Genomic DNA, 23,083 nt, shown 5'->3' on the forward strand with positions numbered 1-23,083 from the left:
GTCACTCAGATATGAAGACCCAGTCATGGGGCACACGCACCGCACAAGACTCACGCACTCTCCCGAGTAGAAGTCTGATTGGAAGAAAGGGAGAGCTTGTAACCAATCACAGTGGGCTCCGCTAAGGCATGTTAGAAACGCTACTGGATTTGTCCAATCAGAAAGCATGTTCCTTTGGATTTGGAAGGAGGTGTGTCACCGGTAAGTTTCCAAAGTTTCGAAAGAGGGGCCGCCCGTCCCGAGTTGGAACGGTGACACTGGGAGGAGCCAGCTTTACACAACATGACAGTTTTAATTGAGTAACAGTGATCCTAGCGATCTTCTCTGAGCATAAATCACTTGGCACCATCAATGTTTTCCATTTGTTTTTCAATCCGAACTCCTTCCTGTTAGGGTGAACTACCCCTAATCTCTCCTGCTTGGACATATTTTCTGAAATATATATTGTTATAAGCCTTTTCCCTAGCTTGGGGCAGACGGACGGCACCTGCAGAAGCAAGATAAGAACTCTCCGCCTGACTGACCTGTGCATTCTCCTCCTTTGCCTGCCTTGACTGACTCATGCACTCCCCTTCGTTTGACTGGCTGGTGCACCCACATCCTGACCTTATATTGCATACTTTTACCCTATATAAGAGGATCTATCCAACACACTGGTCTCAGCCCGCTGTGCGGGAATGTAATAAAATTTCTTAAACTCTCAACGTCTCTCGGCCTGGCTCTTTTCCGCCTGGACCTAACACTTCCCACCGCCCCAAAGACAAGATTCTGTATAAGCAGACCCCTGTTTCCCCATCTAAACTCATGTCGTGTCACTTGCCTCCTCATTCGTTCCTCTCCAGCCAAACTGGCTTCCTTGCTGTTTCTTGAGCATTCAATAACATTCCAGCCCCAGTTGCTATCTCCCTGCCTGGTATGCATCACTTCCAGTTTTTCCCACGGCTGGTTCTTTCTCAACCTTCAGGTTTCAGCTCAAATGCCACCTCCTCAGAGAGGCCTTCCTAGATATCTCATCTAAAGTAGCACTGCCCACTCTTTGATTCATTCTTTTCTTTTTATTTTCTTCATAGAACTTTTCAGTCTTTTGTCGTGTTTTCTGCTGCAACCCCAGCAATTAGGACATGGTAGGCGCCCAATACATGGTTGTTGAGACAATGCAGTTTGGGTTTTCACCTCCCAGAGCACTGATAAGTGGCATCTATGTATGATGCTACTCTGTGGAGTTGTCACTGGATAAACAGGTATGCACTGAGTAGTAGTACTTGGGCCATGTGTTATTTATCGCTGATATTATTGCCTAGATCAGTGTCATGGAATGATGTCAGAGATCAGTGAAGGAGAAATTATGCTAGGCCTATTTTATCACTGAAACTGGATTTTCTTTCTTCCTTTTTTTTTTTCCTTTCTCTTTTTTCAGTATGGTAGATTGGTTATTTCAGGTAATCCTTCCTCTGAAAATAGTGGTAATATTAAATAAAGTATTAAAATATCCTCTGAAAAACACTGAAATGCTTAAAGCCTGGGGAATGTCTAGGTCAATTATTGTTTGAAAACTGATAACCAGTTAACAGAAAGATTGGATTATTGGAGGACCAAAGCTACTTATGACATGAGGGCATTTGCCAATATTGAACCTGTGAGTTTCAGTTCATTAGCTACATAGGGCAAGAGGGACAGAACTGAAAGTCCAGGGCCTGCCCAAGGTGGGGAGAACCTCTCCTCACACTGAGCTGAGACCCCCAAAGTATTTCACCCTAAAGTTTTATGTGATAAGAACCTACTGCATACCCCACACTACTTGAACCGCGTACAGTACAGCCAGGGGTGAACCTGAGGAGGGGTGGTGAAGGATTAAAGAAGACAGACAAGCGAATACGGTTGGAGCTAGGTAGGATCACTGTACCTGGATGAGGAAATAGTGACACAGCCTGTAAGCCGAAGCTTTATTTTATAGTCAGATCACACAAAGCAAAACAAGGGGCGTGGTCAACATGTTTATAATGTTCTTATGAGTTTCAAATCTATTTCCTTACTCAAGCCTTGTTTTGGCAGCACTTGCTGCACCTCCACAGCCCATTAGCTACCTAGGAGCAAGGGAGGACTATAAAGTCAAGCTTAATTGCTCTAGAGGGCTCTGCCCTCCAAGCTGGGGCTTGTATGTGGCTCTGCCACAGGTCAGTCCGAGGCTTGACCCTATAGCCGCTCCCTACTGCTACCAGCTCCAAGTGAGTTCAGGTAAGTTTGCCTTGATGCTGAGAACAGTTGAAGGAAAGTCTAAGATCAGGGTGTTTGCAGGTTTGGTTTCTTTTGAGGCCTCTCTCCTTCACTTTCAGATGGCTAAGTTCTCACCATGTCCTCACATTACTGTTCCTCAGTTGACTTTGCCAAATCTCTTTTTATAAGGACAGCAGTCATTGGATTAGGGCCCACCTACATGGCCTCATTTAATATTAAATGTCTCTTTAAGGGTCCTATCACCAAATATGGTCACTTCTAAAGTACTAAGATATCAACATATAGGATGTCAACATATGGATTCTGGTTGACACTGAATTCAGTCAGCCCATAATGACCACCATGCTTTGCTGCCTCCTACCAATACCAACAAATCTAACAAGCTGTCAGGGCCCAGCATTATTTTGTATGTCCTTTCTTTCCCTTGCAACTGGAGTCTGGTTTAAGCTGCTCATGATTTCTCCTGTCCCCACAGGGAAGTTAACTTTTGGGGGTGGCTGGAGCACTCATTATGGAGGGGGACACTGGAAGTTTCTTAAATGTTCCCTCCTCCCTGTTTGGCTCTATGCCTGTAATTACTACATTATTTACTCCAAGAGTCTCTAAGCTGTGATTGGATTAGGTTCAGTGCCAACCAGCTGGCCCTGAGGGAATGGGACATGGAACTGATAGATTTTGGTAGAGGAAAAGATGGAGGTAAGGAGTCAAAAGTTTGAAGCAGGGAAAGCCTGCCCGGAGAACCTGTTGGAGAACCTCCCTGTAAGCTCCTTCGGTTGTTCCACCAGCCAGGGAGTCAGTCAACAAGCATATTTCCCAGGTTACCTCTGTGCCAGGACCTGAGTTCTAACCAGAATGAATGAAGGACCTCCCCTGCTCAGAGGGCCCCCTATTGAGGGGGTAGAGAAAATACAAACTTCCAAAGGCTAAAGATTATCACATGACAGGGGATCTCATCCAGGGAAACCAGGGAGAGCTTCTTAGAGGAGGCAAGAAGACAAGCTTCTAATGTTCCAAGGGTGGAAGATGACATTTTGACAAGAGAGAAAAGCAAGTGCAAAGGCCTGAAGAGCAGATAAAAATCAACTATTTGTATATGCACCTGGATATATAAAAATATGTGGAAAGCTGCCAAGGCTTGTGTTGGTAGAACTGTCTGCTGTCCAGTGCCTCCCAATGGCCCTGTTCACCTCTCCTTCCTCCTTCCCCTGTACCCATACCTCACTTATTACCCTATTACTCCTTTTACAGTCCCTGGACTCCTTTCATTTTGACCTTAGGGCTTTTGCACTTGCCCAAGAGGCCTCTCTGTTCCCTTGTGATGTCTCTCATGAGCCAAAGCCTCCAACTGGGCTACCGTAGATTTGTCTTTAAATATTTTCATTATATTTTAGCCTCATCCAAAGCAATCATAAAAATCACAATTTTTATTTTCTTATCTTTACTAAGTAAATGTATAACTCCTAAAAGTAATATATATATGCCATAAACTCCTTTGTCCTGGAACACCACCAGCCCCTGTTCCTGTTAAATTGCCTTACAGACCCTCTGCTTATGTTAGCGGCAGAAATGAGTATTGGAGACCAGCTATAATTATAATTAATATTAAGCATGCTCTGTTAACCATGATGGTTCTGTTCTGATTAGAGGAAGTACATTCTAACCTGGCTGAGAGCTGTACACCCTGGGATATGGGAGCTAATATCAGAATGCAGTCCATCCTCCTTTCCTGAGAACTGCTATCATTATGGAAAGATTTACAACCTCATGGCTGAAATCTAGTTCTGGAGGCACCCACTCTTTATAACCCCCAACCCCTATTGCCTGTAATCTGGTCTGGGCACCCAGAGGTGCCCACCGGTTGCAAACACCCACAACCTCCCCACCCACCCACCCAGCCTGCATGACTTATACTTTACCATGCCTATAATTCCTACTTCCCCCACGTAATCTTTGTCCTTCCGCCCAATATAAGCAGCTGGCTTATGGTGGGGTGCAGAGCAGATTTTTGTGGATGACCTGCTGCTCTCCCATACTGCCGGAAATACTGGAATAAACGCTCATATATGATTCCACCCTGCCTCTGTTTAATTGGCTGAAGTAGTGATAAGCAGCCCGGACCCCTTGGTTGTCTGGTTACACTTACACATGCCTCAAGGCTTATTTCTACCAGTAAACTCCCCATCCTGCCCTGAACACTATCCCTGTACCCCACACTGCTACCTCCTTCTCCTTCTAGTCTCCCCTTTGCACAGTGAGCCCTGAGCAAATGTCCCTCACAGAGAACCCACCCTCCTACCAGCCTCCATGCCCCACTCTCTTTTTTGGGAACCATGGAGACCTAGGCCCCACCTCATGCCCTAAACCCCCCTTCTCATTGCCTCTCTGGCAGGAATAAGGCCAGTGTTCCCTCCTTCCTATCTTTCCTTTAACATCCCCATTGATCCAATGGCCTCAGATTCTCATTCTCTCTCCTCTGCAAGAATTTCTCAATATAACTGTCCTTTAAAAAAAATTATTCAAGTAACATATTAGTACAGTCATATTCATTTAATTAATTAAAAATATTTAACAGGTGCCTATTGTATGCTAGGAGGGACACATCCATGAACAAGAAAATAAAAATATTTGCCTGGTTCCCTCTCCCCGCACCCCATACACACCCTAACTCTTTCTTTTCGTCCAAGTGTACTTCTTTGAAACCACGATCACACCTTGTAATTAAATAATTTTAAAGACCTCATGCTTGTCTGCTCCTCCCACCCCTAACTCCATGGGCATGCACCGATGTGTCCTGGGGATACTGCTGTGTAAGACCCAGGTAGAGAAGCCCTCGGCAGCGGCCGTGAAGTGTCTGAGGGACGGAGGAAGGGGCAGGAGGATCCTGTGAGATCTGCACGGGCTTTCTATGAGGCGGGGCTGGAGGTGGCGGAAGCGGGTATAGGGGTTTACGTGACAGAAATGGGGTCCCTGAGAGGCAGGGATGGAGGGAGGTCTGTGTGAAGAGGAAGTGGAGATGCTAAAAGGTGTGGATGGGGAGCGGGTTAGGCAATAGCCGCTGGTGAACCTCTTGAGATGACGAGGGGTTAAAGGGGCTGAGATGGGAGCCACAGTGGCTTCCACTGGGCCGACAGGGCTCCCTGTGGGAGGGGATGGGAGTCTAGGACAGCGGTTCTCAACCTGTGGGTCGCCTAAGACCATCAGAAAACACATATATAATTACATATTGTCTTTGTGATTAATTACTATGCTTTAATTATGTTCAACCTGTAACAATGAAAATACATCCTGCATATCAGATATTTACATTACGATTCATAACAGTAGCAGAATTAGAGTTATGAAGTAGCAACGAAAATAATTTAATGGTTGGGGGTCACCACAACATGAGGAACTGTATTAAAGGGTCCGGCATTAGGAAGGTTGAGAACCACTGGTCTAGGACGAGGGACGGGCTCTGTCGCACATTGGGGAGGGGTCCTGTGTTCATCGGGGGTCCCCGTGACAGAACTGGGTGGCCCGGGTGAGGTGGGAAGGGGGTGCAACAGTGGGGGATACCGTGTGCAGTGGGAATAAGGTCCGTGTGGCGGAATGGGGGGGGCTCACATGCCACGTGCCGTGGAGACGTGTGTGCGACAGAGTTGGAGTTAGGTCCAGTGTAGCGGCGATGGGACGGTGTGCAAAGTTGGGGGATTCAAATAAGGCGGGGATGGGGTTCCCCATGCGCCGGTGACTGGATCATCCAGGCGGAGCTGGGGCGCCCCGGAGGCTGGGGTTCCCGCGGGCCATGGCCAGGTTCCAGGACTGGGGGTTCGGCGGCGGCTCCCGGGCGCCCCCTGGCGGCCCCGACCTCGCCGCCGCCGCCGCCGCCGCGGCTCCCACAATGCTCGCGTGGCCCCGCTTGGGTTCCCGTGGCGGCGGCGGCTCCAAGATGGCGCAGACGATCTTCGAGGCCCTGGAGGGTGAGCGGCGGCGGCGGCGGCGGCGGCGGCGTGGGAAGCGGCTGTTCCGCGGTGCGCCCCCTCCCGCCGCGCCCTCGCAGCGCGGGGCCCAGGGCGCGCGGCGGCCGCGGGGCGGAGGGCGCCGGGGCCGGAACAGCCGGGGGGAGGGGCGCGGGCGGGAACAGCCGCGGGAGCCGGGGCCTGGGTGGGAGCCCCGACCCGGAACGGCGGCGGAGAGGAGGCTCCGTGGCGGGCGGGCGGGCCTCGGGACCGGAACAGCCGGGCAGAGAGCGCCCTGGGAGGGAGCGCTGGGGCCGGAACAGCCGGGGAAGGCTGGCCCGGCGGGGAGGGGGCCTCGGGCCGGAACGGCACCTGCTGCCGCGGCCGCGGGAAGGCTCCCGGAGGGAACAGCCGGGCGGGTGGGGCCGTCCGGGCCGGGAGCCGCGGGCGAGGGCGGCAGCCTCCTGCGGTCCGTGGTGTGGGAGCTTTTATGGGGCCGGAGCCGCCAAGCCAGGCGTTTGACCACGAACTAGTATTGAGCCTGGTGCTGTGACATGGTCTCCAGGAAAGGGCAGCGGCCTCCTGCGTGCAAGGCCAGGACTTGGTGCTCACAAAGCCGGCACACACCAGGCGCCTATTTTATGCACCGTCTCGGGGTGCAGAGTTTTACAAATGAAGACCAAGAAAGGATGGGTGCCAGGGTTGTGCTTGGCTGGGACGTGGTGTCCCAGGCCCACACCAGCAGACACTGGGCACCCACTGGTGGTCTCGTGCTCTGCAAGATCCTAACGTGGGAGTGGGCCTCGGGCACAGGGAACTGTGGGCTTTGGGGACAGCAACGCTCAGAGCCCACTGGCAATCGTGGAGGAAGCCTCAGCGACTTCAGGGCCCCGTCATAGGGTTGATGTTGGGGGGCGGGGGGGGGGTGCAGACCCACAAGTGTTCTTGGAGGGTGTGATAGGATGAGCACACACATAATTAGGGTGCAGACTGAAGGAAGGCCGGACTAATGGTATGTGGGTGAGGCTTTGAGTGCTGCAACTCCCCCGGAGATCTCAGCCATGTGCCTTCACTTCTTGGAGGATTGGAGTTCTCACCATGATATGGGTGTAACCCCCCCCCCCCCCCCATCTACTCTTTGAACCAGACAGTCCCTGTCCCATAGTCCAGTGGAGAACAGATAGAAATGATACAAGGAGCAATTATAGGATTACCATACAAAAAAGACAAACAGTAAAGGAAAGTAACCTCAGCTGGCATCACTGCTATGATGGTGATGGATGTGGAGGGCCAGGGTCAGTGGTGGTTCTCTCTGGGGAGGCAGGGGGGGGGGGCGGGGATAGGATGGGGTGAGGCCTGCTTTCGCTTAGGTTCCATGGGACTTATCAGTGTTTGAATTTTTACTGCAAGAATGTGTTCATGTATTGAGTGGTGAATAAATTAAAGAAAAAATCAGTTCTGAGGACAGTGTGATGCATGCTGGGCTAGGGGGAGAGCAGCAGAACTGTGGGCATCTAGAGATGACCTGGGCAGGGGAACTGTATTTGCTAAGCTCCGAGGCGAGAGAGGTCTTTTAGGGATTCACAGAAGTTCACATGGGTGAGCAGCTAGAGATGAGGCTTGTGAACTTTATCTTGGATTCAGAGTGGAGCTAAGAAAGGATTTTCAGCAGGGGAGCGCACACTGTGATACATGTTTTATAAAGTTCACCCCGGCTGCTCTGAGAACAGACTGGAAGGGGCCAGAATAGCAGCAGGAAGGTGAATGAAATGACTGCGGTTGTCCTGCTGAGAACTGATGGTGGTGTGGGCCCAAGGGACTGCTGTGGGGTTGGAGAGAAAGTGAATGTGAATGATATTTAGGAGGCAGAGTAGGCTAGATTTGCTGAAGGAATAGAAATGGGGGAAGGGGGAGGAGACAGGCCGAGGGGAAAATCAAGGGGCGCCCCGGAGGCAGCGGCTGGGTGGACAGTGGTACCCTGTTCTTGATGAAAATTACTGGAAGAGGAACAAACTGGGGGGTGGTGATGACATTTAGTTTGAGTTCAGTTTATTTTTATTTATTGACTAGAGGCCTGATGCATGAAATTCGTGGAGGGCCTTGGCCCCCGCCCCTGCCCCTGCCAGGGGCCTCTGCTGCGGCCCCCCCCCCCCACCCGCTGTGGCTTTGTCCGGAAGGAAGGACATCGATCTAATTAGCATATTACCCTTTTTTTATTATAGATTTTAGAGAGAGAGGAATGAGCAAGAGAAACATCGATTTGTATTTCCACTTATTTATGCATTCATTGCTTGATTATTGTATGTGCCTTGACCAGGGATTGAGCCTGCAACCTTAACATAACAGGATGACTCTAACCAACTGCCTCTCCCTGGCCAGAGAAGTTTGAATTTAGTTTAGATAGGCACCACTTTTTGAAAAAAGATTTTATTATTATTACTTGTTGTTGTTAATCCTTACCTGAGGATATTTTTTTTTTATTGATTTTTAGAGAGAGTGGAAGGGAGGAAGGGATGGGGGGTAGAGAGAGAAACACCGATGTGACAGAGACACATGGATTGGTTGCCTCCCGCATGCGCCCTGACAGACCAGGATGGATAACTGCAACACTGGTGCATGCCCTTGACTGGGAATCGAACCTGCGACCCTTCGGTCTTTGGGCCAATGCTCTAACCACTGAGCAAAATGGCCAGAGCTATTTTGAAATAATTTTTTTCTGAAGATTCACATGCAGTTGTAAGAAATAATACAGAGAGCCCTAGTTGGTTTGGCTCAGTGGTTAGAGCATTGGCCCGAGGACTGAAGGGTCTCGGGTTCAATTCCAGTCAAGCGCACACTCCTCGCTTGCAGGCTCGATTCCTGGCCCTAGTCGGGGCACATGCAGGAGGCAACCAATCATTGTGTTTCTCTCATGTTGCTGTTTCTCTCTCTTTCTCTCCCCCTCCTTTCTACTCTCTCTAAAAATCGATGGGAAAAAAATATCCTCTGGTGGAGATTAACCAAAAAAAAAAGGAAAAAAGAAATAATACAGAGAGAGCCCATGTACACTTTACCTAGTTTTCCCCCAATGTAATAACTTGCAAAACTATCCTATCATATACAACCAGTCAACAACACACAGAACAGTTCCTCACTACGAGATGTTGCCCTTTTATAGCCACACCCACCTCCTTCCCCGGCCCCCTATCCCTGATGCCCAGCAACCACTAGTCTGTTCTCCATTTCGAAAGTGTTTTCATTTCAAGAATGTCATGAAATGAAATCACACAGTATATAGTCTTTGAGATTGGCCTTTTTTCATTTATCATAATTCCATGGAGATTTGTATACTGTTGTGTATATCAAAAGTTTTGTTCCCTTTTATTGCTGGATATACCACAGTTTTTGGTTTTTATTTTCCTCCCAATATATTTTTATTGATTTCAGAGAGGAAGAAAGAGGGAGAGATAGAAACATCAGTGATGAGGAGAATCGTTGATCAGCTACCTCCTGCACGCAAACCGGCACGTACCCTGACTGGGAATTGAAATGTAACTTCCTGGTTCATAGGTTGATACTCAGCCACTGAGCCACACCAGCTGGGCTGTTTTGTTTGTTTGTTTTGAGTCTTTTTTTTTTTTTTTTAAAGCTGGGGCAGTGAAACAAGGAAGGGCTTAGGATAGAAGAAGCAGGAGAGAGACCAGGTGGGGCTGCTTTGGTTCTCTAGAAATATGGGAAAGAAGTGAGCCAAGGCGGGGCTGCTGTCAGCTCAGTGGAGAGTCAGAGAAAAGGGGGGCCTGGAGACAGGTTCAAGGGGTTAGCCCCGGAGAGCTGCCGCTGCCCATTGCTGCCCTGGTTGCAAGTCACCTGGGGACCCTTAGGGTTTAGGAGATGCATGCCTGTGTGGAAAGAGGGGAGAGGGGAAGGGAGAGCGAGCCTGGACATATCAGGGTTTAAACATTCACTTGTTGAAGGACATTTGAGTTTGTTCCAGTTTTTTTACTATTATAAATAAAGCTGCTATGAATGTTCATGTACAGGTTTGACACAAATGCTAACATACAATTTTGCATAAAGCCGTAGAAGACTTACTGAAGCTCATTCAGGGAAGCATGCACTGTGATATTAGGGAGAAGGAGTCTGGGGGTGAGTGAGGCTGCCCAGGGGGAGTGTAAGAGGGGAAGGAGAGTCCGGACAGAAGGAGCCCTTCAAAATAGAAACATTTAGGGAACAGGCGGGAGAAGCAGAGAGTAAAGGAGGCCGGGTAGGAGCGAACAGAACAGAAAGGTGGGAGAGGACCCAGGAAGGTGATGTCCTGAAGCCAAAGAAGGGAGTGCTTCAGGAGGAAATGTCTGATGCCGCCAGATGGTCTTCGGTGGTATTGGGGGGATAGTGGGTGAAGGAGGATTGGGAGGTGGAGGATGTTAGACGGCTCTCATCAGATGCTTGATGTTGAAGAAAAGAGGAGAGATGGGAACATGGGTTCGAGGAGGGGCATTCTAGAGAGACCTGTGTCCTGGCTCATGGGAAGGAGAGGGGCTCGTTGGTAGCGAGTGGTTTCTGAGGGAGCAGGAGGGGATGGATGTAAGGGTGGCCTCAGCGGGGACACGGCCTGCATGGTAACAGGGGAAAGTGTGGATTCACTTTGGCTGTGGGAGCTAATGGTTATAATTGGCACTGCAGTTAGAAGCTAGCAGGTGTCCAGGTAAGAGCTGAGAAGTTGGGGACAGAGCATTGGCTGTGGGGACAGAGAGAAGGAGGCACCCTCTGGGTTATTCGGGAGGAAGCACTGTAGGTGTGACGAGGCCTGTCCTCCAGCTAGTGACATGGCTGGACAAGTTTACTACTGTGAACCTCAGCAGTGACAACTAACTGGAAAACATGGAGATAGTCTGCTTCTCAAGAGTCCCCTGACTACAAATTAAGATTATGCTATTTACTGAGGAACAAAAAAAGACAAGCATGCATTGGAAAACAGGGGAAGCAAGGATACCCAAGTGCAAACAGATTTGTGGGGTTTGTGGGGTGTGAATGGGGAAGACTTGGTGATTTTCAGAGGAGCTGTATTACTTAGGATTAGATTCAGCCATGATTAAGAGAGCAGCTCAGCCTATCAGTGGCTTAGATAGGCTAGAAGTTCATTTCTCTCATATGGGAGTTAGGAGGAAGGCAGTCCTGAGCTATGAGGGTGACTGTGTTCTGCAAGATTCTCAGAGGCCCAGGATTTTTCCACTTTTTTGACTTGCCCTGGGGCATGGCCCTTGTCCTCCTGATCTGGGATTCTTATTTTAGGAAGCAGATGGAGGGTAGGACAAATAAGGGGGTCGAATACCAGGCAGCTTTTAAGAAATTTTCCCAGAAACTGCCATATGCATCCCATTGGCCAGAACTTAAACATTCTTTGGCTGCAGGAGTGGCTGGGAAGTGTAATCTTTATTCAGGAACCATGTTTTTTGGCCAAAGTCTTGGGTTCTATTGCAGTGGAAGTGGGAGAGCATGTATACCAGGGCACAGTCAGCTGTCTTTGCAGTGGGTCTGGCTTGTAAAGGTGATGTCAGAGCAGGATCCTGGGCCCACCTTCCAAAGAGGTTGCATTTATTCTTTCAGGAATGGACAATCAGACCGTCCTGGCTGTCCAGTCGTTGTTGGATGGTCAAGGAGCAGTCCCTGATCCAACAGGCCAGAGTGTCAATGCACCCCCTACTATCCAGCCACTAGGTGAGTATCTGCTCAGGTTCACCAGTGGGAAGGGTCAGTGGCTCCCCATGAAAATCAAGTGGTACTCATGAGAGGATGTGGGAGTGGACTGCCCCCTGTGGTCCCCAGGATGTGCTCTGGTGTCTGAACCTTCTCCCCTTCCTCCCAGACTGGATGCTCAGGCTAATGCCTTTTTCTTTTCTTTTTTTAAATATATATTTTTATTGATATTTTTACAGAGAGGAAGGGAGAGAGATAGAGAGTTAGAAACATCGATGAGAGAGAAACATCGATCAGTTGCCTCCTGCACACCTCCTACTGGGGATGTGCCTGCAACCAAGGTACATGCCCTTGACTGGAATCGAACCTGGGACCTTTCAGTCCGCAGGCCGACGCTCTATCCACTGAGCCAAACTGGTTAGGGCTAATGCCTTTTTCTGCTCAACTCTAAGAATACCCTCTCTCAGTCACTTAGTGCAGTGGTCAGCAAACTGCGGCTCACGAGCCACATGCGGCTCTTTGGCCCCTTGAGTGTGGCTCTTCCACAAAATACCACGTGTGGGCGCACACGTACAGTGCAATTGAAACTTCGTGGCCCATGCGCAGAAGTCGGTATTTTGTGGAAGAGCCACACTCAAGGGGCCAAAGAGCCGCATGTGGCTCGCGAGCCGCAATTTGCCGACCACTGACTTAGTGAATGTGGGGATCATGACACCAGGAATGGCTAGGAGTCCTGATGCTTGGCAATGTTTGTACCTTTGACCCAGAAGTCGTTTCTCAGTCTCCCCTCTATGGAAAGAACAGGATGAGCATGACTCCCTCCAATCTACAGGCCATACCCCTAAGACAGAAAAGTTCTTTTTCTTTTTTTAAATATGTTTTTCTTGATTTTAGAGAGAGAGGGAGAAAGAGAGAAACATGGATGGGGTGCCTCCTAGGGATTGTGCTCTGACCAGGAACTGAACCAGTGACCTTTTGGTGCATGGGATGACGCTCAACCAACTGAGCCACACTGGGCAGGACAAAGAACTTTTAGAGCCCTGTGTGAGTCTGTGTGTTCAGTTATTTATTCCACAAGCATATTTGAGTACTTGGTAACCATGTTGGGAACAGAGAGATACACACCTGGGTTTGAATCCTTGTTCCTGGCTCTGTGTTTTTGGACAAGTGAGTTAACCTCTCTGTGTCCGAGTTTTCACATCTGTGAAATGGGGGTAATAGTCCTACCTCATAGGAATGTGAGGATACTTGGGATACTTTTGTAGCTGTTATAAATAAGAAATGCAAGTTTCTTGTGGTTTTGTTATCAATGAGTTTGTGTTCTTATTTCCTGATATAAAAGAATTTAGAACAGGAACACTGATAAAAGCAAAGGCAGATTTACTGAGGCTTTGCAGAAGGTAAGAACACTGAGATAGGGTCCCAGGTTCTGCACACCAAATGTGGGTCGTGGGGAGTTTTATTCCTTGGGAACACAGAAGTTGCAGGGGTTAACCAACCAGAGTGTAGGTTGGCTGGCTTTTTCCTTTGTAGGAATGCTGGGGTCCCACTGAAGTATGGGTACATATCAGTAAAGCAAGGCATTCTGGGATTGTGCAAGACTTATTATGGGATGCAGGAAGGGACTTTCCCAACCAGGTATTGAGTTTGTCTCTAGGGTTTGTGGCTTGGCTTTAAATCTGAAAAACAACTTAAAAGAAGTCACGTTAGCCCTGGCCAATGTTGCTCAGTGGTTGGAGCATTGGCACATGCACTGAAGGGTTGTAGGTTTGATTCCTGGTTGAGGACACATACCTGGGTTGCAGGTCCATTTCCCACCTCTGGTCAGGTGCGTGCAGGAGGCAATCGGTCGATGTTTCTCTCTCACATCCATGTTTCTCTCTCTCTCTTTCTCTCCCTCACTCCCTCCCTTTCACTCTCTCTGAAAACCTATGGAGAGAATATCCTCTGTAACAACAACAAAAAAAGAAGTCAGGTTAATTCCTGGGCCATTGTTTTATAGCTATCTATTGATAACTGCCATAGTTCTGGCTTGGCTTAACTCGATGGAGCAATTTTTGGGAACATTTTATTCTACCTGTTTTAGTTTATACAAGATTAAAGTTTATTTTTCTGTTATATGAAGTACCGATGGGCATTTGGGGTGGGCATGTTGAGACCCAGATTCCTTTCTTGTGGCTGTACTATCCTCAACATGCTGCCTAGGATGCGTGCTCCAGCCTCTCACTTCCATTTCCACATTCCAGCCAACATGAAAGGAAGAAAGATGGAAGTGTCAGTCATACTCCTTCCTTTTAAGAAATTGCATAGACACTATACCTCTGGTCTTGTCCTGTTGGTCAGAGTTCAGGCAGTCACAAGACATGTCTAGCTGCAAAGAAGGCTTGGAAACACAGTCTTTAACTAGACAGCCATGTTTCACACTGAAAATTGTATTGAGAGTGAATATTGAATGACAGTTTGACATTTCTGCCACAACATGCCAAGTACTTAGCACAGTGAGTGGCCTGTGGTAGGCCCTCAGTAATGTGCCCTGTTAAGTAGCTAATCATTTAGTTTTTAATTCATTCAGCAAACATCCACTGAGGGCCTCCTGTGTGTCCAGGAGATACTGTAGTTACGGTGAAAAGTAAGACATATTTTTTCCCTTGGGGTCTCACAGGCTGGTGGTGATGGGAAAAGTGTGATATGAGAAGGCGCTGTGGCCACTGCTTTAGGAAAGCTTCCTAGAGGAGGTGACATCTGAACTGAGCCTTGTAGAATGAGTTGGTCTGAGTGAGGCAGCTTGACAGATGAAAACTGGATGCAAAGCCACAGAGGAGTGTGATCCTGTGGCCTACTGGGCAACTGATGAATAAATTGAGGCAGGGTAAAGATTCTGAAGTTCTCAACTTTGAAGCAAGCTCTCTTTACTATTTCCTGATGCTAATTTTTCGATACCTTCATGCACACGGCTGGATACTCCCATCGGTGCCTATGTGGCTGTGAAAGCTCCTAGGAAGCACAGAATTGGCACTTGACTCATGCACATGGAATCACAGAATGCTGTTAGGTCTGCTGTCCTCCTGGTCCAGATGCAGGTCTCCTCCCATTTCTCACTGTAATCCCTGCTCCTTTATTGCTTTTCTTTTGTTATTCTCCTGCTGCTGCTGTGTGGTGTGACCCCTAGATGATGAGGATGTCTTTCTCTGCGGGAAGTGTAAGAAGCAGTTCAACTCACTGCCGGCGTTTATGACCCACAAGCGGGAACAGTGCCAGGGGAGTGCCCCGCCCCTGGCCACAGTCTCACTGGCCACCAACAGCATCTACACGCCTTCGGCAGCACCCACAGCAGTCCAGCAGGCCCCACCTCCTACGAATCGCCAGGTATTCATTCAATTGTTTATTCATCCATTCAGCAAGTTTTGTGGGGGTTTTTTGAGCACCCGCTGTGTGTCAGGCACTGCAGGCATTAGGGGTACAGTTACGGACAAACAGACCAAGTCACTGCCCTCATGGGTCTGAGTGAGGCAGACAGTACCCAGATTTGTAGAGAGATACTTTTTTCAGGATGTTAAATGCAGGGGGATAGAGGATGTCATGACAAGGGTGGGAGTTTTTGCCATTTTTGTATATGGTGCTTGGGAGAAGGCTCTGTGAAGAATTGACATTTGAGCAGAGACCTAAGAAGATGAGAGAACGAGTCTAGCAACCAATTTGGGGAAGAGTATTCTAGCATATGTGGTCAGCAAGTGCAAAGGCCCTGAGGCAGTTGTGTGCTGGGTTTGTTCTAGGAACAGCCAGGAGGTGAGAGTGGCTGGATTTGAATGAGTGAGGAGGAGGGTTGGAGATGATAAGCTCAGGGAGGCAACAAGGGGATCTTGGTAGATCATGTGGGACTTGTGGACTTTTATTCTGAGAAATAGGAGCCATTGGGGGGGGGGGGGTTGAGCAGAAGAGGGATAAGGTCTGATTTACACTTTAACTAGGTCACACTGGATGCTGTACAGAGAACAGAGTTTGATGGCAGTCAAGAGAGAAAGCCAGGAGTCAATATCCATGACTATATTGCACCATTGTACAATAGGAGACTGTTGTACAAATCCAGGCAGAGGGTGGTGGCTTGATCAGGGTGATAGTGGTAGAGGTTGCGAGAAGGATGAGATTGTGGAAATATTTTGAAGAGCTTGTGAGTGTGAGGTGTGAGATCAAGAGAGGTCAAGGGTGACTCCAGAGTTGGAGTTGCTAGTAACCAACATGGGGAAATGGCTAGGAGGAGATTTGAAGGGATGATAGGAGTCCAGCCGGACATGTTGGATTTGAGATGCCCATTAAACTTTTAAGCGGAGGCCGCTGTGAAGATGCAGACAGATACACAACTCTGGAGGTCAGGGGAGAGGGCCCGGCTGGAGGTATCTGGAGAAGCTTCCAGAGTCCTCAGTCAGGAACACAGTTCTGGAGCAGAGACACCCAGGGTGGTGATCCGTGAGGTCTGAAAGGTTGGCGACCGCTGCCTTAAAGGATTAAAGAATCTTTATAAAGGGAGCTGGGCATGTCTCAGGATCCAGGTCAAGGAGTTAAATTTCCCTGACTTCCTCCTTATTTCTTTAAAACATTATCTTCATTCATTGTAGTAGACATAATTCTTGTCATCAAAATGAAAGACTCATGCCCAGGCCCATAGGACATGTAGACTGAAACTTTTCAAGTTGCTACAGACATCTAACACTGAACACAGTTCTTTTTCTCACTCATTGAGTATGAGTTTTGTTATTAGCATATATTTCCCCCTCACCTTTTTTTTTTTTTTCAATAAAAGGAGAGGGAAAAATTCTTCCAGTCTTAGGCGAGAAAATAACACAATCGGCCCTGGCCGGGTAGCTCCGTTGGTTAGAGTGTCATTCTGATACAAAGGTTCGGTCCCCAGTCAGAGCACATACTAGAATCAGCCAATGAATGCATAGGTAAGTGAAGCAACAAATTGATGTTTCTTTCTCTCTCCCTCAAATCAATAAATAAAAATTAGAAAAGAAAGCAACAGGTAAACAAAACAAAATACGCTGTCCATCTACTGATAGGAGCAGTCCCTGGCAGCTCCTTGTCCCCAGGTAACTACTGACAGGTATCCTTCTCGACCTTTCAAGATACTTTCACATACTTATTTAAGTATTCACAGGAATTATGTAATAGTATTATTTTGGATTTTTAAAAATAAGAGTACAAAAAAAATAAGAGTACATAATGCACATGTTGTTATAACATTTGATTTTTCATGCAGTACCTTTTGCCTGCTGTATAGTATTCTACCCATGACTATACTGTACTTTCTAATCCACTGAATTATAAGAAACAACACTGTGCAGAATACTCTTGTTCATGAACTCCCTGTGGACGTGTGTGCTTCTCTAGGATAGATACCAGAAGTATTATTTCTGGGTCATAGGTTATGTGCCTTACAGGGAAGTATGACTTATTACTCTAATTTGATAGATAGGAAAATGGAGGTTCAGAGAGGTAGAGTGACTTGCTCAGCGTCACACAGTAGCAGGGAGCATCAGAGGTGGAAATGGAATTTAGGTCTGTGGGACTTCGGAACCCAGATCTTTTGCATCCTGCTCTCTGCTTCTTTCCAGAGCCTCACATATGTTCATTCTTCTCTCTCTCTCTCTCCCTCCCTCCCCCCACCCCACCCACCCAGATCTCCACGTATATCACAGTGCCCCCGTCCCCACTGATCCAGACCTTGGTGCAGGGGAACATCTTGGTGAGCGATGATGTGCTCATGTCTGCCATGTCAGCTTTCACATCCCTGGACCAACCCATGCCCCAGGGGCCCCCACCTGTGCAGGTAAGAAGGGGGCTAACTTTTCACAGGATCTTATTCCAGGCCTGCATGTTGCCTCCTGCAGATTCAGAATCTTGCAGAAAGAAGGGGGCGGGGCCCCAACTCTCCCCCATGCTGAGGAGGACAGCCAGCCTCCCCTTGCCCAGCCCTGTGGGTGGGAAGGCTGCCACATTAATGGGGACCCAGAATGTGACTTTGGAATTTCGTAGCCACAGTCCAGCTATTTTGACTCCTGTTTTTATTCTTAACAAAAGTGATCCATGTCCATTAGAAAATACACAAGAAAAGTAAAAAAAAGAAAAAGAAAAGTTTATTCATAATCTGGAAAGTAAAGTGATAATGGTAACCGACTGCAATGTGTGTTTCTTGGTTGGATCCTGGGTTGTGGGGGCTGGAGCCATAAAGGCATTATTGGGGAAATTAGAATATGGAGGAATTTGAATATTTTAGATAATAGTATTAAATTTACATCCAACTAGAGGCCCAGTGCATGAATTCTTGCACGGCTAGGGTCTCTCAGCCTTGCCAGCGATTGGGGCCAATCGGGGTCATCTCACCCAGTCCCATTCGGGGCCGGCTGGCCCAGAGGAGGGACCACAGGAGGTTGGCCGGCCATGGGAGGTTGGCTGTGGCCTGTATTGAGCATCTGCCCCTGGTGGTCAGTGTGGGTCATAGTGACTGGTCGACCGGTCATTTGGTTGACCCGTCATAAAGGTCACTTAGGCTTTTATATAGATAGATTCCTGAGTGTGATGTTTGAATTTTGGTTATATAGGAGAATATCCTTGTTTTTAGGAGATGTATCTGAGTGCAGTTTTGAGGAACTAAGTGTTATGATGTATGTAGCTAATTCTCAGGTGCCTTGATGAAACAACATATATATGTGTGTAATAACTGAGTGAATTAAATGAAGTATGAAGAGTGTTCAGTATATTCTTTTTTTTAATAGAGGTTTTTGTTTTTTTTTTAATTTATTGCTTAAAATATTACAAAGGGTATTACATATGTGTCCATTTTATCCCCCCGCCCTAGACAGTCCCCTAGCCTAATAGAGGTTTTTTTAAAAATATTTTTTTTAATTGATTTCAGAGAGGAAGGTAGAGAGAGGGAGAGAGAGAAACATCAACGATGGGAGAGACACATCGCGTGGCTGTCTCCTGCATCTGCCCCAACCAGGGCCGGGGACTGAGCCTGCCACTGAGGTGTACGCCCTTGACCGAAATCAAACCCTTCAGTCTGTAGGCTGATGCTCTATACACGGAGCCAAATCAGAAAGGGCTCAATGTATTCTTTTTGCAATCTTTCTATAGGTTTGGAATTTTTCAGCATAAAAATTGGGAAATCAATCAGTCCCTCATATTCTCTCCACTCAAAGAAAGCACTATCAGAATTTTGGCTTTCCTGACCTTGAATGCAAATAAAATTAGAAATAGGTTTTAAAAAACATTTATAATATACACACCTGTCTAAATGGGTCATGTTATATGCACAGTTCTGGAATTTTCTTTTCTTACTTTGCCTTTTGTTTAACTTCATTCTCTGTGCCTATAACTGTACATCAATATTTCCCAAAAAGTTCATTGGAACACTGGCTCCTTGGGATTTTCCAATATATGAAGGATCTCTGGTCAAACCAACCTAAAGTGAGGCATCCTACTTCTTCCTTTGCTTTGTCCCTGTTTTTTTCCTGCAGTAAAGAAATACTTTTGATTTTGTCATCCCAGATTTTTCCCAAAATATATTTGACTGTGGAACCCAAGGAAGAGCAATTAAAAGGAGCATCCTTTATGAAATGCTGCTCAGCATCATCGTTTTAACAGCTGTAAAGGATTCCATCATGCGATGGGTCACCCTCTACTTAGCCAGGCTTCTGTGGATGGACATGTAGGTTGTTGCCATTTTTTGCTGTAATAAAAACTGCTGGAGTAACATCCATGTGTCGATATCTTTGTCCACCTGCTTGATTATTTTTGTAGAATAAATTCCTAGAATCCATGGCTGTGTTTCAGGGGTCCATAGCCACCCACCTATGTGGTGACTCCCTAGAAAGACTCCCAGGATTTAGGATGGTTGTACTCATGGCTGTAGTTTATTACAGCAAAAGGATGCATAGCAGGATCAGAAGGGAAAAAGGCACATCAGCTGGAGTCTAGAGGAATCCAGGTGTAGGTTTCCAAAGTTCTCCTCCTTGGAGGATGAGGAAGAGGCTGCACAAAGCACACTTACTCCTCCAGCAATGAAGAGCAACAACACATGTGCAGTGTTTCTGCCCAGGGAAGCACACCTAAGACTCTGAGACTCAGGCTTTTACTGGGATTGGTCACAGATGTCCAGCCTTGATGATAAAAACTCTAGACGTCCAGATGGTAAGGAAGTGTTCACCATAAATCACATTTTTTGTGCAGACAGTCTAGGTGAGTTGATACAATATGGTCAGTGCCCCCGTTGGGCAAAAGAGCCTTATCTACAAGGCAGGTTCTCGGATGCCAGTTAAGAGCCAGTCCTACAAGCCAGCCTTTCTAGAGACAGCAACATTAGGCCTGCTGTGTGAACTCATTCCTGCACAAACTGGGCCATTTTTGCTGACTTTCACAAAGGAAAGAAATAGCAGCACCTCGCTGATGGCTCCTCTGAATTCTCCCATAACTTCGTTTCCAAGCCCCCTCTCAGCATTGTCCTCTGAGCTGCCTTGGGAGTGGCCGTTCTTCCCACATAGCTAAGGCATATGTCTCCTCACGGATAAACAAGACAGCTGGTGTCAAGAGACTATGACGCTTTAATTTTCTCTTCTGATTTCAGAGCAGCCTGAACATGCATTCTGCGCCCAGCTACCTCACCCAGCCTCCACCCCCGCCTCAACCCCCTCCACCACTGCCCCCACCCCCACCCCCTCAACCCCCACCCCCACCACCTCAGAGCCTGGGTCCCCCCGGGCGTTCCAACCCCGGCGGGAATGGCGTGGTGGAGGTGTACAGTGCCACGGCACCCCTGGCTGGAAGTGGAACAGTGGAGATCCAGGCATTGGGAATGCAGGCCTACCCACCCTTGGAGGTGAGCAGAGGTGGGGTTTGGGGTGGAGGGGTAAAAACTGGTCAGGGTCATTATGGGTAACCCAGACCTTTCCTAAGCACCAAACGTGTGCCAGACACTGCTGGAGATACCATGGTGGTGGGGGGGGTTGCAAAACCAGATCATGTTGTGTACCACATCAGGGGAGAGAGGGACTTTAATCAAGCCATCACTGCTGTCAATGTAAAATGCAAACCATGAAAAGGTAGTGTGAAATAGAGGGTGTAGCATAAATACAAGCAGCCCTCAGGGAGTGCTCAGAACAGAGAATACCTGTTTGTTGGGGAGATTCCAAAAAGTATGTATCTGTTACTTTTTTAAAAAAAACTAGCAAGATATATTAGTTAGCTATGGCTCTGTAAGAAATGTCCACAAAGCTTCAGTGGCAATTAGGGAAAACCGTTTCTTGTTCTCACATCTATCGTGGTCAGTGTGGCAACTGCTGATCTTGGCTGGGCTCCCCCTGTGTCTGGAGGTTGGCTGGTTGTTGGCTGCTCTAGCATGGCCTGGGGTGGGATGAGTGGGGTAACCCAGCTCTGCTCCACACATCTTTCATTATCCAGCAGGTTAGCCAGGCAGTGGTGGAGATGCAGTAGTGCAAGCAGAAGTGCTCAAGGCTTCTTGAGGCTTAGGCTTGTAAGTAACACAGTCTCACTTCTATTGTTCAAAGCAGGGCTAAGGCCAGCTTAGATTTAAGAAATAAGGAAGCTCTGCCAGTGTGGCTCAGCGGCTGTACATTGATCCATGAATCAAGAGGTCACTGGTTCAATTCCCGGTCAGGCACGTCCCCAATAGGGGATGTTTCTCTCTCATCCATGTTTCTATCTCTCTATTCCTCTCCCTTTCTCTCTCTCTAAAAATCAATAAAAACATATTAAAAAAATAAATAAGGAAATAGATGCCATCTCTTAATGGGAAAAGCTGCCAAGTCACACTGTAAAGGGCATGGGCGAGGGAGAGGTAAAGAATTGAGGCCATATGCAATCAATACACCATATAAACCATGCTAACTCCCTGCTGAAGAGCTCTTCTGGGCTATAAGCAGTCTACTCTCCAGGTGATAAGAGTTCAGAATCTTCCTAGACGCCAGTGCTAGGGGCATGGTTATGACAAAGAGCCTGCCTGCATTTGAGGCCACATTATCCCAGTCACCTTGGAGTCATTCATCTGACATATATTCCATGTCAGATGGCATCTATATGTAAGGAGAACCAGATAACCTCCAAGCATGTGATGTTATGAGAGCCTACAAGAGGATTTGCTGTAGTCTGGGACTTTGTTGAATTAAAAAGGAAAAGTTAAGTCAGTGAGATGTTGAGAGGATGGTGGTGGCCTGGCAGGCAGAGGGGCCAGTACAGGGGGAGCTGCCATTTTTTATTTTCTATGCAGAAGAGCGTGGTCTTTGAGGTTGGAGCCTGGGTCTTTGATTTTGCATCCTTAGCACTTAGCAGAGTACGTGGCCTATAGTAGGTATTTGAAATAGGGCTCTCTGAGTTCAGTTTCTTCTCTAAAATGGGAACTCCCCTGGCAGAGCTGTTGGGGATAATGAGAGCTAACCCAGTGGCAGTCACAAAATTGCTCAGGAGTAACTTGAATGATGGGTGAATTCATTCATGTGACAACTATTTATTGAGTGTAGTATTGGCCAGGAAAATAGAAACCACTCTAGGTGTTTCTGGCAGAAGGATTAAATGCAAGAAGTTAGGTGCTTACAAAGTTGATGGAAGGGCTAGAGAAGCAAAAGTCAGGGCTGCATAACTGGTTTTCAGATTCACTGTTGTTGCTTGGTCCAGAGAGCCAGGCACAGCTGCTGCACAGAGGTGAGGGAACTGTAGGGTGCCACTGTGGTTGTCCCAGTTGCCCTGCCGTCCTTGGGGCTGGTTGTCAGGAAGGAGATGGAGAGTTCAGTCAGCTACTGCAGAGCTCCTGACTAAATCCACCTGTCTCAACGCAGCTGCTGGGGAGTGGTCTCTACCTCCCTTCTGCCTTCCACATGTCGTGCTTCTTGTGAGCAGAACCTAATCTGTGTTCAGAACTGTGCTGGCAAGGTAGTCTAGGACTGTGGTTCCAAGCTTCCCACAATGCGTTAGTGTCATGATGTTAGTTTAGTGTTAGCTAAGTTTGAATGGCTCAATTAATTTGCTAATTTCTTGTGGTTTCAATGTCAATTCTTGGTGTGGTGTCCATCAGGGTTACTTAAAAAGTGGAGTAGCAGCCCTAGCTGGTTTGGCTCAGTGGATAGAGCGTCGGCCAGTAGACTGAAGGGTCATGGATTAGATTCTAGTCAAGGGCACATACCTCAGTTGCAGGGAAGCAACCAATCGATGTGTCTCTCACATCA

General features: G+C 47.7%; 1 protein-coding gene across 2 annotated transcripts in view; it reads left to right on the forward strand.

Annotated features, from left to right (window-relative positions):
- Positions 1-6,148: 6,148 nt before the first annotated feature.
- ZNF341 (zinc finger protein 341) overlaps positions 6,149-23,083 on the forward strand; it is a gene marked incomplete at both ends in the record, with an annotated part of 48,760 nt that continues 31,825 nt past the window's right edge. The window contains 5 exons of one of the 2 annotated variants that reach the window (XM_081097535.1): positions 6,149-6,194; positions 11,760-11,870; positions 15,019-15,215; positions 17,527-17,676; positions 20,473-20,724. In XM_081097535.1, coding sequence (XP_080953661.1) covers positions 6,164-6,194; positions 11,760-11,870; positions 15,019-15,215; positions 17,527-17,676; positions 20,473-20,724 — 741 coding nt within the window. The remainder of the gene's footprint in view (positions 6,195-11,759; positions 11,871-15,018; positions 15,216-17,526; positions 17,677-20,472; positions 20,725-23,083) is intronic. The other variant, XM_081097536.1, reaches the window with a different exon arrangement.

The sequence above is a fragment of the Myotis nattereri genome (genome assembly GCF_964212035.1).
Source record: "Myotis nattereri genome assembly, chromosome: 8".
Taxonomy (NCBI): domain Eukaryota; kingdom Metazoa; phylum Chordata; class Mammalia; order Chiroptera; family Vespertilionidae; genus Myotis; species Myotis nattereri.